The 17,913-nt window shown below is 42.0% G+C and overlaps 1 protein-coding gene across 5 annotated transcripts in view; it reads right to left on the reverse strand.

The window, feature by feature from the left end:
• Positions 1-857: 857 nt before the first annotated feature.
• HMBOX1 (homeobox containing 1) overlaps positions 858-17,913 on the reverse strand; it is a 121,887-nt gene continuing 104,831 nt past the window's right edge. For 3 of the 5 annotated variants that reach the window (XM_054988338.1, XM_054988311.1, XM_054988329.1), the window contains 2 exons: positions 14,154-14,245; positions 858-8,444 (listed from right to left, as the gene is read on the reverse strand). In XM_054988338.1, coding sequence (XP_054844313.1) covers positions 8,307-8,444; positions 14,154-14,245 — 230 coding nt within the window. In that variant the 3' untranslated portion in view covers positions 858-8,306. Of the gene's footprint in view, positions 8,445-13,816; positions 13,919-14,153; positions 14,246-17,913 lie in introns of all 5 variants that reach the window. The other 2 variants (XM_054988346.1, XM_054988320.1) reach the window with 2 other exon arrangements.

Consider the following 17,913-nt stretch of genomic DNA (forward strand, 5'->3'; position numbering starts at 1 on the left):
CTTCTCTATAGGACTGGGGTTCTGTATTCCCCTTTTCCTCCCACTCCCCCCAAAGTCAGGGTCCAGGGAGACCAAGATGACCGGACTGAACAACCATAAATTCTTATGAAGTCGTTTGGAAACAAAATTCAGGTCAGGAGGGGGAAAGGGATAGGCAGTGGGAAAAGGAGCAATGGCTTCTGTCCAGCTTGTTTCGGCAGTTAATTTCCATACTTTCCACTCTAAATCCCGCAAATGGAAGGCGGGCAGGGAAGAGAAAATATTTTTCTCAAGAGGAAAAAACATATACTATGCTAGTGCTTCCAGCTCACTTTCAAGATGGGTTAATTATGTAGGCACTTTTAGACTGCTCCTCCCCCACAACTATGAGCTAATATCTAGAGGAAATTATATTTACAAAAAGTCACAAACTAAAGTAAGGACAGAGACCATAGTTTCTTAGATGAAGATGGGAACATGCCTGCAATGGCAGACATGTGCTGAAGATTGCCTGTAACACTTAAGCACTCCATGGTGTTTTCATGGTGGCCCATCAAGGATACATCCTCTGCGACTGGAAATTGGGAATTCTTTCCGAATGCTCTTTGATCATAAGTGGATGTCTTTCATGTCTTTAGGAAAGACATCCATTTAATCAGCATTCCCAATCTCAAAACAGATGTAGTCAAACCGTGTAAGACACAAATCTCAAAACAGTCAAATTAGAGTCCAGTGGCATCTTAGAGACCAACAAGATTTTCAGAGTGTAAGCTTTTAAGAGTCAGAGTTCCCTTCTTCAGACACCTGAGTCTGAAGAAGGGAGCTCTGACTCTCAAAAGCTTACATCTTGGAAAACCTTGTTGGTCTCTAAGGCACTGCTAGACTCAAATCCTGCTGTTCTACTGCAGATCAACATGGCTACCCACCTAAAACAAATCTCAGAAGGTAGGGCACAACCACCTGTTCCAGATTGCTTTTCTGGGGTAAAAGGAAAGACAGGAAAATGTATTAATGAGTTCTCCAAAAGTAAATTACTCATAGCAGAGTAACAGAACCAGGGCCATCACTTGGGAAAGCATGTAGAAGTTCCCAGGTTCAATCTCCAGTGAAAAATATTATTTCAGATATCAAGGCAGGCCTGGGAAGAAATGTTGTCTGTGGATCCTGAAAAGCTGCCGCCAATCTGACTAGACAATAGTGGCTAGATGGACTAAAGGACACTCCCTATAAGGCAGTTTAATATGTCCACATACTCCGAAGGGAAGGTGCAGCTGACCATTACCAGATCATCCACCTCCCTCAAGGCTAGCTGCTAAAGTCCTATTACCATACACCAGATAGTTCTTGGATTCTCCACAAGCTATTTGGAAAGCAGTAAAATTATTTTTTTACATACAATGAAAGAGTACAATTCATTCAATTTAAAAGACACTCCCTCCCTAATCGTAGATCCAGAAAACTAGTTCGATTCTCCTGGGATGTTTACAGAAAGGAAGTATGTATGCAAAATTTGTCCTCATTTTATAAGCAAAAAGAAATGTTTTTTAAAAAAACTCCTGAGATGGAGGGATGTGCATTCAGATATACCAAGCCAAAAATAAACCCCAAGTTAGCTGTTTCTGTTCAATTTAGGGATATCTGAAATGATCCAAACACTCCTGAAATTCTAGGAGTAGCAAAAATTTATCTCCTGGAATTTTGGAAGCATTTCAAGTTTTCAGATGTCCACATACTCCGAAGGGAAGGTGCAGCTGACCATTACAAGGAGAGAGAGAAAGTCGGCCCTGGAAAATATCTGTTTTTATCTCTATTCTCTTTAAACCGCTGAAATCAGGAGATGTTAACTAACATTTGATCAAGTAGACATGGCCTCAGAAGCTAGGCCTACCACCCACAGGAAATAATGGTCCCATTATTTCTTGTGGGTAGATCATCTGGCCTAACTAACACTCTTAGGAAATAATGGGGCCATTATTTCCCACTAGCAGTAGACCCAGCCAGTTTAGTGCCCACAGGAAATAATGGTCCTATTATTTCCTATGGATGATAGATCTAGTCCCCTGGGCCACGTCTACCCAATCACCTATTAGTCAAGGGAGGGCTCTCTCCAGTAACTTTAAATTTTAAAGGGTCATTATTTTCTTTGGGGATAGGCCTGACTTGTGTTTGGAGGCAAGGTTGTCCCATAGAAACTACTAGCACAGTAAAATGTAAAGGGATGAAGGCACCACTAAACAGTTGTTTGGCAGAGTCAGCTTCCTCTTTCTCTCTCCCCTTTCCTGCTGCCTCTGGATGGGGAATGGGGGAAAACTGGTCCTAAATTTTTGGGACTCCTCCACAAAAAAACCTGAAAAAAATTAAGAATTGATAAGAATCCCCCCAAACCAGGACAATCCTTCCTCAAATCCAGATCCAAAATTAATATGAATATTTTTGAAGTGCATACCACTACTGAGAACATGAACTAATGAGGCCAAATAGGCTCTCTGAAGACTGGCATACGAAAGGCATTAGGATATAGGGAGAAGGAATCGGGGAATCTGCTTTCAGTTACTAAGACTGAATTGCAAAAACGGCAACACTTTTCTTTGAACCAACCACATGCATACAGGACCGCCAGTCACCGATCAAACAAATGGCATTGCCATTGCCATCCATCCATCGGACCCTCCAAATAACCTTTTCTTATGGCAATCCACCAAGAAAAATTTGAATGAAAGTTACTGCAAAAATACATCCATTTGCTTTCAAGGAGGACAGAGAATGAGAAAACTAATGTCTCCAACAATCAGAAAGGGATATTTGTATGTCCTTTGAAGTTCACTAGCACATCTGGGGCACTTGAGACCAACTCTACCCTCCCATTTGTAATTGCCTCTACAATTTCATCCGGTCCTTATGCTTTAATTTCTTAAAGCACAGTATCACAGAGTAGCCACAAACACCAATGGCAGATTTTTCCCTAACACCAATCTATATTCAACACAAAGAGGAGCCAAATCCCATCCCAAGAAAACTCATAACCTGCTCTCAGAAGTCAATTATGCAGCAATCACTTAAGAAGTCATTCTTGGTGTAACTCCAGTTAACACAGCATACTGGGGGGGGGGGGGGGGAGAGAGGGACACCAACCTGAAATGTGAACAGTATTGAAAGAAAGTTGAACATCAGTGACAGAAGCTGTGACTCCTGTTGGAATTTTATCAAGGTGAGGACTACCCATGTAGGTCTATATCAATAGCAGACACACAAACCAACACTTATTGCCTAAAAGTCTTTCCAATTCTGATCACTGAAAAGAACTGTAGTACACAGTGCAAACAACTATTTTAATAGGAAGCCCTTTTTCTAAATATGAATATAGAAATTCCTCTGGCTGGTCATCTTCCAACAAACTTCTCTTCTGCCCTCCACTAAAATAAATGAAATATTATTCAACAAAAACCAAGATTGTATTTGCAATCATTGTTGGTAAGGAAATGATTTTTTAAAAAATTTGGATGGGAGAAAGGCTGCTCTTCAGTTATTCCCAAAACAACAAGGCCAACGACATCAAAGAACGACGGGAGATTCTGCAAAGCCAAGTCGTCAATAATCTGGACCTCTGTGCACCACAAGACATGAGCCTACACAGAAGGATACCTAACGATTAAACAGCTTGAGATAATTCACACAATATACCTCCTGCACACCAGACCTTCCATTAACATTTCCAAAAATTTCAACCATCCTCAGGATGGTTAAATGGATCCAGATAATAGATCAAGAACTGGATACCTCCTCTTGGAAATACAAATAAAAGTGTTTACTGCAGTTCCAGAATGCAAAGGCAAACCAAAAGAGAGGTGGAGGTGGGGGGAGAAATCAACGTCATTTCAAAGCAAAAGAATCTGGAATGTGAAACCCACTGATCCAACAATTCTGATAGCAAAAGAAAAACCATCAACTATTCCTTATTTTGCTAATTTGAATGGACAAGAGGGGTCATCTTCCCATGGCCAAACCACTCAGTAACATGAAATGCTGTAATAATGCGGGAGGAATTGAGTTTCAGTCACAGAACCGCGTCAAACCTCTAAGTAAAACTGGGTTCCATGTGTATTGTTCTCCCCAATCATGGTATAAAGTCTCTTCCCTGTGAAAAATGTGATTATGAGAGTCACCCTTTAGTGTGGTATAGATCTTACCTACTTAGAAGCATCTAAATTCCCAATGAAACCAACAGGACAGTTGTTCATTATTCAGATGCTGTTTTCTCTGGATGGGGTCCAGTCATTTAACAGGAGAAGTTGCTTTAAACTATCTCAGCACAACCCATCAAGCTCAAGATTTGACCCTGGTGTAAGACTTTCTTACAGTACAATCCTAAACACGGTTACTCCAGTCTAAGCCCATTGAAATGAATGGGCTTAGACTGGAATAATTTTGCTTAGGATTGCGCTGTTAATTCTGAAACCTGATGCAAAAATCCTGTGGTTTCCTCACATGAGCAATGCAACACCAGAGGTTTGAACTTGCCTGGCATTACAACTTCTGTTTTCTGAACTGGAAAACCAGCAAGCTGCATTTTTCCAAATCACAGAAGAGGAGGGGGATCTTGCTCTGATTATCCACTGTTTATGAGTAACCCCCTTGCAAGAACATATTCTTTTGCTAAAGCTTCCTGCTGAGGAAACAAAGTAAAAAAAAAATTAAAATACCATTAATGGAACAGCAGAAGTAAATAGCAGTGGCAAGCCCAATGAAGAGAAGGCACTGATTATTTAAATGTTCTCAGAGTCATAAATTCTGGCTGTTTGCTTGTCAGATCAGTGTGTGACTATCATACAAAGGAGGTAAAATTCCACTGGAGCTACTACAGCTTTGCTGGATAACTCCCCCATACTAGCACACCCAAATTCCCACACTCTTTGCTTACCCTACACTAAAAGATACACACTTGCTCATGTGCATTACCCCCACCCCCCACCCCAAAAAGGTTTCTCTGCAGCCACTGAACCAGTTCACATCCCTGAGTCTATGGCTGAAGCACCGTGTGAATTTGCCTGCTTCAGACAGACAAGCCAGGTAGAAGGCTACTGTTTCATTTTTACTTTGGTGATCAAATGGTTGCAATGAATCAAATACTTTTGGGGCAGGAAAAATCCACAAAGGAAGGATGTGTCTTAGACATACAGTATATCACTCAAATAGCAGAGATTAATAATAATAACAACAACATCTACACTTACATACTCTTCTCTAGAGAGATTAGTGCCCCATTCAGAGCAGTGAACGAAGTCAATGTTATTATTATCCTCTCAATACAGCTGGGGAGCTGGGGCTGAGAGGAGTGGCTTTCTCAAGGCCACCTGCTGAGCTCATGGCAGTAGTGGGACTCGAACCAGTGCTGGTTTGCGGCCCAACCACTTAACCACTATGGTACAGCAGCATTGAGACAACCAATTGAAATGGGGAAGTCATCACAAGATGAGAGAGACTAGTTATGAATGCTCTCCAGGAGGGGTAATTGCAGCTCATCTACTCAAAAATTTTGTTCTTCTGGATTATCAGTTTAGAAGCAATGACCTGCCATCTGAGCCTCTGGACAGAAAACTTCCAAGCATCACCACCTCAGCTGTTCAACCGTAAGCACCCAAAGAGATGCCAACTTCATAGACTCCAAAAGGAAACATTTCATCATCCTTTGCTGTTTGTCTGAATATGTATTTGCATTGACAACTTTTCAAAAGGTTGAGCCCTCAATATAAATATGGCTCTACTGTTATGGAAACAAACCACATCATGAAATGGACTTGCACCTTGGGAGATTGCAGGCAAGGCTGCAACTGGACCACTATGGAAAGTGTTGGTTGCTTCCCCCATGTTTTTCTCCATCTCACAGCATTCAAACTGTATAGAGGGAAATGGTGAGCAGCCAGCTGCACATAGAACTCTTTGGAATGGGGGTATCATCAGATGGAAGATTGGTACAGAGAATTGGCTTACTGCTTCCAAGATGGTCACCAATTCAATGCGTCAGTCTTAAAACTGTCCCACTTCAACATTACAAGGGCTTCAAGTCTTTTCCGCTTTCTTAATTTTTTCTACATGTCTCAAAGAAGTGAGCTGGGCAAGATAAACATTAGAGTCAGCTAACATCAGAACCTGAGAACATTTTTGTGGGACAGCTGTCAGTCTGAGCACCATGCACAACATCTATTATTTACATAAAGCTGCACATGGAGTTCATCACAGAGATACTGATTGCTTAGGGTAGGAAGGGCCCAATCCACTAGGAAGATCTTCTGCACAAGTTCCAATGAAGAGTGACACACAAAAAGGCACACCAGGGACAACCTTCCAAAGACATCTCCTGTGCAAAAATGATGTTTTTGCAACAATCCCATTTACGAAGGAGAAGTCCCTCCCTGGTGTTTTAGTGCCCAGTTCCTTCCCGTGGGAAGTACTCCCAATGCTCGAGGCATATCATGGGATTAGGCCCTTACATGAATTTACAGTATTTTATTTTGGACTTTTCCCAGTGACATTAAAAAAAAAAGAAATTATCAAATACAAATATATATATTTATTTATTTAAGAAAAAAAGGTAACCAAAGTGCTACATTTGATCAAGGAAAAGAAATCAATTAGTTTTTGCTATTTAAAGGTAGATTCACTTAACATACAGTTAGTTTTGTCCACCCAGTGCTGTTTTCAATAAGCACCCTACCTTGTCTGAATACAACCTCACATTGGACATGGCAACCCGCAAAAATCAGTAGGGGGGAGAAATAACCAGGCTTCCACCGCAGGTGTGGGAGAACAGTAACTGCACCCCTGCTGCCAAATCCCTGCATCATGGCAACATCCAGTAAGTATCCTGTTTAAGTATGGCTTCCAATTTTTAGTTAACCTGCTCAAAATGGTACAGCTTTCTGGCTCCTGAACAAAAACAGAAGTAGGAAAACACAAAAACACACACACGAGGTATTTTCACCCAGATTTCTCAAGAAGGAGAATGACTATTCCTTATGGGCCAATTGCATACCATGGGGAACCAATGGCACAGAAAATGCACAACCACTCTGCATGCCCTCTGATGTGTATCAGGAATCATTATGCTGGCTCATGTGTGTCCCCCGTAACTTGAATATGGCCCTGCTGTGAGGCAACTTTGCAGCTATAGGCACACACCTCAGCTTAATAACATTTCCCTCAAGAACATGGGAAGGAGTGGGGGAAAGAAGAGGTAAACAGTTACAAGAGTTTTGAGCAGTATGTTCCAAACTTCCAAAAGCTGAGGTTGAAAACTGGAGGCACACACTACCCTTGCAACTGAAAAGATGTACTTGGAAAGGAAAAGTAAGGAAGACCCATATTGTTTTTCCAAGTGGGCCACTGTTCTGGTTGTGCCTCCTCTGGATGCAGGTAATTCTGCTGTCTTCCTGTATGGGAAGTACTCAAATGACCCAATCATTCCCTGGTGCAGAGAGGCAGCAGATTTACTCGCCTAGGCACCAGAGGCTGACCGGAATGAGTCAAGCCCAAGGCAGAGCTGCAACAGGCAGCTTCCTCTGAGCTCACATGAGAACCTTTAGCAAGTTGTGTGTCTCTTGCTGCAGAGCTTACAAGAAAGAAACAAGGCAATGAGAATCAACCAAAATACACCAACAGACACTCTCCCATCTTATTCTATCCCACCCAGAACATTCACACAGTAGCACCAACTGCAAAGAAAAACAGGACATGTCACTGTATGATCAAGAGAGGCACAACTTATTGGCACCTGGAGACCAGACACTGAAATGGAATTGAAGTCCATCATCTCCCCATTCTCAGTCCAACACTCCCAATACGGCAGCCACTGTTCTCCTTGGAACCACGCAACCTCCTTTTATCCTCTTTCTATCTCAGAAAGGAAAAGCATTAACACACTACATTCGAAAGGTAATCCAAGGATTTTTTTTTCACGTTACAGGTTTAGCCTACAGCTTGGAATTGAGGGCTGCCTACGACACCTGGAAGCACATTCATGGAATGCTAAGACAGAGCAGCAAAGGTTTTTGTCTAGCCATGGGGGAGACAGGTGGGGGGCTGGGAGAGGGAGGTCAGCCAGTTTGGTTAATTATTTGACTGGGAATTAATACTGAGAGTTTATATGCGGAGTCAGAGGGCACCATGCCATCTTCACAGGACAAGACCCTAAACGGCTAATTTGACGTACAAGAGACTGCAAAGTTATACTGCAAGAAAAACACATAGTAAAGACCAGGAAAGGCTGCTAAGGTGCTACGTCTAAAACTAAGTTACTTTCTCGGTCTCAGCCCTCCCCCTCCGCCGATTCATCAGTCGTCCTCTAGGGCCTCTGTTTTGATCTCGTTGGTTCCTTGCCGGGCCAGTGCCAGGATGGTGTGGTTTACTGCTGCCATCTCCACGGCTAGTGAGATAGGGTCTTGGTGGTCGCTATGGCTAGTGCTGTCATCCTGTGTAAGCAGAAAAGGAGGCAGGAAGATGAAAGGGGCAAAACAAAAGCAAGCACTGTTAATACCTTTATTCTACTGGAGATCAAAAGAACCTTGTACTAGGAACAGAGAGGCAGCAAACATCATCATTCAATGTTTGGAAACACAAGGAGTCTTATTTTAAAAGCTGATCATCACATGCTGATCAGGCATTGGCTGAGGAAAGGAAAAGTGGGGAAGGTTTTGGAGTTAACCACACCCTCGAAAATAAAAAGGAGGATGAAAGGAAGAAACCCCAATATAACTGCCTTTGTTTCAAGTTACACAGAAGGTTCTGGGTCAGACATTACCCACGCATGGGCAGGCTTCCGTGAATGCTACACTCCCTCCATCCCTTCCAATTTTACATTAACGGAAACCAACTTCTGCAAGTTGAAACCCGAGATTCTGCCACCAGAATACATTATACAAATTAAATATGTGGATGTGCACAATTTACACAATCCCAAATTGAGAAGTTGCCTCATTTTTAAAAATGGGGTATTTATTTGTACAAAGACATGAGTGCCACCTGGTCACATGATGAAGGGTTTTGTGGGGGCATTTGGGAGAGAATGACCTGGGGAAACATCTCAGCAAATGGCAATTGTTGGACCCTAGTGTTCAACGTCCTCTGATTTTCAGCACGGAACCAGAGATCATGATCAGATCCTGTGAGATCTCAATATCCGTGCAAACCAAGAACTGCCCAACGTGCAGCATCATGACTGTACAGGGACCTGCAATACCTCAGAACTGGTTTAATATTTCAGCTAGAGAAAAACAGGCTAAGAAATTAGTAGACATGGCGTTTTTGAAAATGAAGCCTCTATATGTGTCCTGGAAATTTTGGAAAGCGTTTTTATTTCAGTGGTTGGAGAAGAGAGATGGGGAGATATTTCACTGGGAAATGTATGTGTATGTGCACATACATAATTATAGTACATTTTACCTGCCATTCGAGTATATTTTATACCATTAGATTTTTTAAAAATATGTTATTATTACCTACCTCTAGCCTAAAGTATACTGTAGGTTTGGTATCTACAAAATAAAAAGAGATCATGCTTTAAGTCCCATCCCATGAAGGAAACAGGACAATGAATATGGGCAAGATGTGCTGATGAGGACAGTTCATCTGGAAAAAAAATTGCTAAGGTATTGTCCTGTTTTTGTGCCGAACACACTGTCAATAGATTTTCTATTTTGTAATGTATTGAATCAAATAGCTGTGTGGGGAGGGAGCGGACTTAGAAATTTAGACAAGTCAGTTCCATCGAGCAGGCTGAGAGCAGGTAGCAGAAACCCTTGTGTAATGGCCCCACTCAGTGGATTTTGATATGGAAATCCTGAGTTTAAATCCCCATTAAATCCATGGAGCACACTAGTTGAACTGAGACATGTCATTGTCTACCCACTTAATTTACTTCACTGGCTTGTTGTGAAGCAGAAAAATACTGGATAACTTCATTTATATCATGCTGAGCTCCATGGAGGGAGGTCATGATGTAAAAGTGATGCCACCACTGTCAGTCTTCATTAAATAGACCAACCATATTATTTTAACTAATAAATTTATAAACTGTGATTCTCCCAGGCATCTCAGGGCAGTGTACACTGTTATCCAGTAAACTTCATAACAATGATGTGGTGATAAGGTGTGGCTGAGAAACAGATCATTTAACTTAAGACCACCCAATGAGCTTTTTCACTGAGTAGAGATTTGAACTTGGGTCTACCCAGTCATCATCCATCATTTTGTTCTATATACCACATAGTGCTGGATGGTACACTCAAGGAGACATCTCAGCTGATCTTAAAAATCACAGCCAAGAACAGAGAGGATGCAGTCTCTCTTAAGTTCCTAAGGGCACACCTAAGGATAACAGGGAAAGATGGCAGGCAGCAACAGGGAAGCTGCACCCAATGATGGGCTTCCATCCACTAAGATTCTCCCCTCTACCTGTGCCAGCTATTCAGTCCTCCAAAAAGTGTGCCTCTTAATAACATGGGCAGTGAAAAGACTGAATTTAAAGGGCATGTAAAGTCCAAAGGACAACTGGCTATCAAGGACAAGGCAAAAAGGGTTCTGAAATCTGTAAGGTGGGCAGGAGAGCAATAATACACAGCAAAGGGAATACTTTTGAGCTGTTGCAATCTAAGCAGAGTAATGAGGATTAAGAGCATGGAAATGCCAGCTTTTAACAAGCATCTTTCAATGACATTAGGCCAAAAGAGACTCTTCGTGCTATCACTTTGATGGCAGTAATATTACTCACACCGCTAACTCCACCTTCCCCTGAAACAATGTGCTAGCTAATGTTTTCCAACACTTTGTGAAAAGAAAAACAATCCAAACAGACTCATGGAATACAAGCACAAGTAGGTTTTAACCATTAAAACCAGTTCTGTCACTTCCATGTGAGTGTTACTCTGAAGGGGAATGACACATGTCCTCCAGCTCTCATTTCCTACTTCCGGTTTCCACTGCTTTGTATGCAATATAAAACAAGTTCCCCAGTGTGCTCATTGCTTTAACTATGTAACCAAACACATCTCCAAGCACCACACTATTGCGTCAGTCAGGTGCCATGCATCACAATGACTTTATAAATGCAACAATGCTCTAGCAAAAATGGCAGGAAGAGTCTCCAGGTTTTCCTAAGAATGCTGATTTATGTTTGATAAGTTTAAGAAGGCCAGATAGGGCATGTGCTGTACGAATTTGTTTTTAACAATGTGGCAGCCTTTAATCTCTCTTAATTTAATCATAGCAAGATCCATAACACCATATAATATAAAGTTGTATATGAGTTCAAAATTTTGACGGGTAACAGGGAACATTTTGCTTTCTTGGCATTTCCTTAGCCATTGTCCAGTATACTTTATGCAGCAATAATTGTACCACCCTTTGATTGTCCTTCATATTAGAGTGCAACATGGATCCACATTTCCCAGTCAGAATACTTTATGCAGTTTGGAGGAACATCCCCCCACCCCTAAATGTTATGAATCGCACCAAATAGCTCAAAATTATATAGAAGTTCAGGGGAAGGCAGCACAGTATAGCCAGATCTCCTCATATTTTGGAAGCTAAGCAGTGTTGGGCCTGGTCAGTTCTTGGATGGGAGACCACCAAGGAAGACGGGGGTTGCTCTGCAGAGGAAAGCAATGGCAAACCACTCCTGCGCCTAACTTGCTTTGAAAGCCCCTTGTTGGGGTTGCCATAAATTAGTTGAGACTTGATGACACACACATACATATATGTATATTTGCATGCTCTCCCTCCTAATGGAAACAACAGCTGATTTGGTAGACCAGAAGCTAAGCTAACTCACAATTTGCATAGATGGAAGAGCCCACTACCAATCAGTCATCAAAGATTCAATATCTAGAATACCCCCATTCCAAAGGCTCACGGCAAAGAATAATAATAATTTAAAACAATCGCTGGGATCCAACATTTGCTTATTTTACTTATAAAAAGTCTGAGATAATGTTTCTAGCTGAAAGAGCTCATGGAGATATATGTAACAGATTTCAGGGCTTTAGTACTGTTCCTTTTTCTTCTTCTTACAGAGGTAGTGGTTCGGATAGACATCATACAAAGGTACCTTTTACTTATTTCAATGGAGCGATAAACTCCACTGTCCACGAACTATCAAACTCAAGGGTCATTGTGGAATGGTGGGGGATATAAAAAATGTGAGCGGACTATTGTCCCCCCTTCCATGAAGACCACAAAAGCAACTCCTGCTATACCGAAGGGCAATTCACATAGTAAAGATATACAGTCAGGGGGCTAACTTTGAAATATGGCCAAATCATTGGTCAGCATGTGAGAAGCCCATCAAAGAATGACCTCTTTAGCCAGAGGTAAGATGGCAATGCGGTGGGCCCTTCATCAACATTTACTGTGGTTATGACAATTCCTGTGCATGGTCAGTGTTCCATCTTAAAAACCAGTTTTGTCCAACTGACACCCAACAACTTTCATTGCTCAGTGAAAGCTTAGCTATAAGCAACATTGCCTGTGGCATTGTAGCCTTTCCATGTGGTGAGGCCTTAGTCTGTTAAGAATTCTAAAAGCTCCACAAATAGGCAGAGAAAGTTGAAAGGGAGGCAAACGACACAGGCTACAAAGAAAGAAACACTAGCTGCTGCTCTCTCAGTTCCTATGACTCTCCTTAGCGGCTAATTTTCCCTAGGAGTTGGGAGCAAAAAGTGTAGGAAAAAATTAAAAGCTAAAAAAGAGAGTGGTAAGAGAACAAAAACAGATAATAGAGAAAGAACATACAATGGCTCCTTCTTATGCATTCAGTTTCTAATCCCTTTGCATCTTCTCTTTGTTAGTGGGAGAACTTTCAAAAAGAGATCTCACATGGTGACTTTAATACAGACCTGGTGTGTGAGTTTGTGGGAGTGAGGAAATGTGGGAGTGAATAAAATGCACACCTGAGTGTCAAAGTAAAAATATATGGAAGGAAGAGACTAACCTATACAGGTGGGACTTGCATGTCAATGTGTAGCCTACATTATTTGGCTGCCCCACAGAATACCACAACAAGGGGTTGGAAGGGATTCCCTTGTTAGGCATAAAGCTGCCATATTTACTAAGTCACCATGAATGCATTTCTGGGAGAGGTGCTAGGGAATGGGAGCATGCATCTTTGCATGCGTTGCACTGGGGGAAGAGGGAACCAAACACCTGTATATCTTTGTGCAGTAAGCAGGGCTGTGTGTTCCGTATGTTAAACAGGATTCAAATTTGTCTGCCAAGGAAGGTCAGCAGATAGAATGTACCTTAAGTACAGCCACATTGTTCAGCATCACTGAGTTTTGTTTCCCAAATTTCAATCTGTTATTCTATGGCAGGCAGTTCGAGTGATGGAGAAGGGGATGGTGATCCAGGCTATTGAGCCAATGAAATCAGAAGATGTGGGTCAGCTGTTCTAAATGAGAGCAGCTAGAGGCACATTAATTGAATTAAATTGGGGTGGGATAACTGGCTTGTTCCCTGGCTAGCATCCCCAGGGGCCATCACCTGTCCTATAGTTCCTATTGCTCCGAAAGTTGTTTAATGAAGGTTAGCGCTACAGCTGCCTGCATAAATTCTCTCTGTGGCTCTCAAGATGCTGTCCAAAAATGCTAACGCTTACTGCTCCTTCCAGAACTGTCAGGACCAGAAGTATTTTTTTTTTTTTACACACAAGGAAGGGTAGTTATAAGGATACACACAGCTCTGGTTACACAGGATAAACAGACACAGGATTACTATGCACAGTGATGCAGTCTGGCAAGTGGATCATGCCCTGACATTTTTTCAAACTTGTGCGAACAGAGTGTCAACTTGCTTGTTTTGAGCAGATCCTCCTGTCTTCTTCTAACTTCTCTGCTTCTCTGCCTCCCTCTGTACATCGTCCCTCCTCCTCCCCATTGCGTACTTGCCAAGTGTCCTGTTGTATGACAACAAATCCATGTGCGTCAAGGATGGGGGGAGCTGGCCGTTCCGCTTCCCCCCCCACCCCACTCCTTTAGGTGACTGTGTAAAAAGTCAAGTTATTCCAGGATACAGAGGAATGCAAGAGCCACCACCCACCTAATGTTCCCTCCCTCCAACAAACGAGGATTGGGTGGCTTGTGGGAGGGACACAGCCATCCAGGGCTTCTTGGTTTCCCTCCAATACTTACTTGCTCTGAATAGTCATTCCCGTCTACGTCGTCACTGTTGGAGTGGCCTCCAGGACTTTGTACATCTATCCCATGACTCTCCAGGATTGCTGCTTCTTCGAAAAAAGCAAATGGATCCCTGAATTATCTGCTGCAGGGTTACCGATATGGATGGAGATGAAAAATGGGAATCCTCACCAATGGGGCACACTATTTCTTGTAAGAACCAGAAATAATACCCGAGGTTGTGTGGACTTTGCAATTTTAAAAAAAAAAATCTGATCAGAGGGGAAAAAAACCTATGTTCTGAAACATCATTTATGCAAATTTGCTCAATCTGCAAGAATTGTGGGTATGCAAATTAAGCAAATCTGCATGTCCTAATTTATTCTGGTTTCCTCACATTACAGGCAGAGACAAGGATTTTATGCAGTGCTCTGAAGTCTGGGACCCCTCACCACTGGAAATCTTATTCAGACACATCTGAGATTTCAACAGTTATCACTGCTGTCATGGGGGGGGGAGGTAGAAAGTCCCCTCCTCCAAATGAAAGCTGAACTTCTCAAGAAGCCAAATTCTGCACACAGTGTCATGTTTTGCACTGCTAGGAAATTGTGGCACATACACCATCTTTACTGTCAAATGTGTTCCAAGCTCAAAAGGCTCTTTTACAAGAGGGTTAAAAAAATGCCAGACTTAACAGTGAAAATGTTAACATCAACAGTGTTTTTTTTGTTTAATGAGTATTCCTGTGCATCTCTCTGGGTATTTGCACACGTGTGTGGTTCTTGTTGGTTCTTACAATAAAAATGTGCTCTGTGTGGGGTCCCATTTTCATCCTCATTTCAATATGGTGCAAGCCCTTTTTGTGTGTGTTGTTGCACTGTTAAAAAAGGAAAATTAATTTGGTTGGAGGAGCACGAATGCCGATTTTTAAAAAGTTGCAGAAGCAATATCAATTGTTAGCTGACATCCGTTGTTCAGACATTATGACGATATTTATAGCCTTTTCTAGATTCAGGATCTTGGGGCCAGCCTAGGAGATTTTGATCATAAGAATAGCCACGCAGCTACACTACCTAAAAGAAATGCCCCAGAATCTCTCAATTGGATGCTGAGGTGCAACGCAGGTGGCATGTGCAGCTGCGTGAAAGCCATTGTTCTGTCCTGTGTTGGAACTTGGGATACTTCCTGGTCACACATTGCTTTGCTTGCACCTCAAATATTTTTATCCCAGTAACCACTTGGCTTGCTTACATAGGTTAGACCAAATCTGCTGAAACTTCTTTTGGTGAGTTTCAGTGCAGTAAACTCCAGAAAAGAGTGTTATATCATGAGAAAAAGAACTTTGGGGGGAGGGTTGGTCCAGGATCTATTGCTCGTCAATTTCACTGGGTAGCCCAGAGTTCTAGAAGTAGGAAAATGATTCCCTCTCTACCTGAATCACAATATTTTTTTTCCTAAAGTGAAATGTAACAAACATGTTTGCCTTTTAATAATAGCAGAATAATAATAATAATAACAACATTTGGTTTATATACCGCCCTTCAGGACAACTTAATGCCCACTCAGAGCGGTTTACAAAGTATGTTTTCATTATCCCCACAACAAAACACCCTGTGAGGTGGGCGGGGCTGAGAAAGCTCCAGAGAGCGTTGATTAGCCAAGGTCACCCAGCTGGCTTCAAGTGGAGGAGTGGGAAGGAAGGAAGGAACTCCAACCCCTTGATTGCTTGGGTTGCTATTTTCTACAGGAAAACGGGTCCTCCACCTCCCCCTAACCATGCATCGTCCCACCCCCTTGAAAAGTATTGGAAGGCATGATTCCCTAGGTGCATTTAAGGGACCAACTGTCAAGTTTCCTTAATGGGAAGTTTCCTCCCCTTTTCCCTTGCAAAAGCCCTGGATTTCTGGGAAATAGGCTTCCTACACGTCCAGCAGAACTATTGTGGGCTTACCTAGGGGAAATACTGGATCGTCCTAACCTTTTCAAAGTCAGCCAGCAGCTGCACGGGACTACAGAGTGGGGTAGGGAGAGAAAGAGTTTAACCCTTCTACAAACCAAAACAAATCCCCTACATGGTTATTATCCTTAGAAAGGAAAAAAAAGAGACGAGAGAGTATTTGTCTTTCTTCCTTTCCAGGTGTAACAACAGATGTGGTGAGGAGGGTGATCTCTTTTAATGAAACCATGCAGCGCTCAAAGGGTTAAACCTCACCTCCCATCTTGAGCCATGGCCCCGGTTCAAACCAAAACATTGCACAACTGCTAGTCAACTATAAAAAACACTGGGAAGATCCATTCACAGACCCCGTGTCATACCTAATCGGGCTATGAAAACATAAAAAGCCTCGCTGATCTAGTCCAGCATCCTCTTTCCTCCAGTGCCCAATGCAAAGCCTTTTCAAAAGGCTTCAAGTCAAGCATGGAGACCAAAGCTTTCCCTTTATATTGATTGTAAGCAAATGGTCTTGAGAGAGCTACTGCCTTTGAATATGAAATTCTTTGGAACGTGGAGGCCCTTTGAATGCTCTACAGAGGTACGCAAAAGCTAAGTAGTAGATATTTAATCTGCTAAATGGTGGTTGGAGAATGTTTGGGACACAGCAGCAATGGCTAAGTTGGAATGTACAATTAAATACAGAGAAAGAAGAATACACTCACTGGGAAAACTTATCCTACATAACAATTTTAACTCAATGTTACTGATTTCTGAAATTAATAACACGGTCTGTTTACATATGATGCATCCTATTGTTTATTATATTTGAATGAGTCAAGTATTTTCCCCCTCGATGCAAGGACATACTATTCTGGACACTCAAAAGCACTGTATACATGCTTATTAATATTAATGTTATTAGTTTGTACAGCATGCCCAGAGTGAAAATTTGACAGTGAGTATTTCTTAATTTATTTTGCTTCAGCAGTATGTTAGATGCTGCAGTGTTTGGTATAACTGGAGTCAATGGTGGGAGCAATGGGATAAAGAGGAACAGAAGCATGAAGGAAGAACTAAACAGGGAGACACCAAGTGGAGGACTCAAAATCAAGGTACTCTTCACAGTACACTGATGTCTAAGGACAAGCTCATATCAGCAAAATGTGAAGTTGTGTGGTATCTCAGGCAAACGTGCCTGGTGCAAATAATGTCTGGAAGAGTCTCCCCAAGATACGTTAGGATGAAAGAAAGTATTTTTCCCGAGAGCACTGGTGGTTTTTTTTCTTTAAAGTCTTCTATCTTAAGGGGAAATTTTCCACTGGAACGTGTCTGCTAAGAAGTCCCTGTATGTTACAGAAGGATCACAGTAAGTCCTAGGAGGTACAGTCAGCTCAATGCAACACTGATTAGTCCTAGTGAACCTCGCTGCTGTCCTGCATGAACAGAGAGATTGCTCAACAATGCAGCAACAGTCCTCTGCAGCTATGCACTGCAGGTGTTTGTAGTGGACAGCCTGTCTTTCAAAGAAGTTATCCATATTACCCATCTTTTTAATTAATAAAGCTTCCAAGGAAGCTTCAAAAGGAACCTTGGGATTTCCAGAACACAGTTCAAAAGCCATATTAAGAAATTAGTCCTTTTGGTGTGACATTTGAACACTATCCTGTCTGCATATATACTTTCAGCATGGTCTTACGGAGAGGAAGGTGCAAGATCTGTTTCCGCCAAGCCTTCTAGGCTCCCATTTAAAAATGCCATCAAGTCACTGAATTGTTATTTACTTCATTTATACCCCATCTCTCTCCCCAATGGGGACCCAAAGTGGCTTACATCGTTCTC

This window comes from Eublepharis macularius, chromosome 1 (assembly GCF_028583425.1).
Source record: "Eublepharis macularius isolate TG4126 chromosome 1, MPM_Emac_v1.0, whole genome shotgun sequence".
Lineage (NCBI taxonomy): Eukaryota > Metazoa > Chordata > Lepidosauria > Squamata > Eublepharidae > Eublepharis > Eublepharis macularius.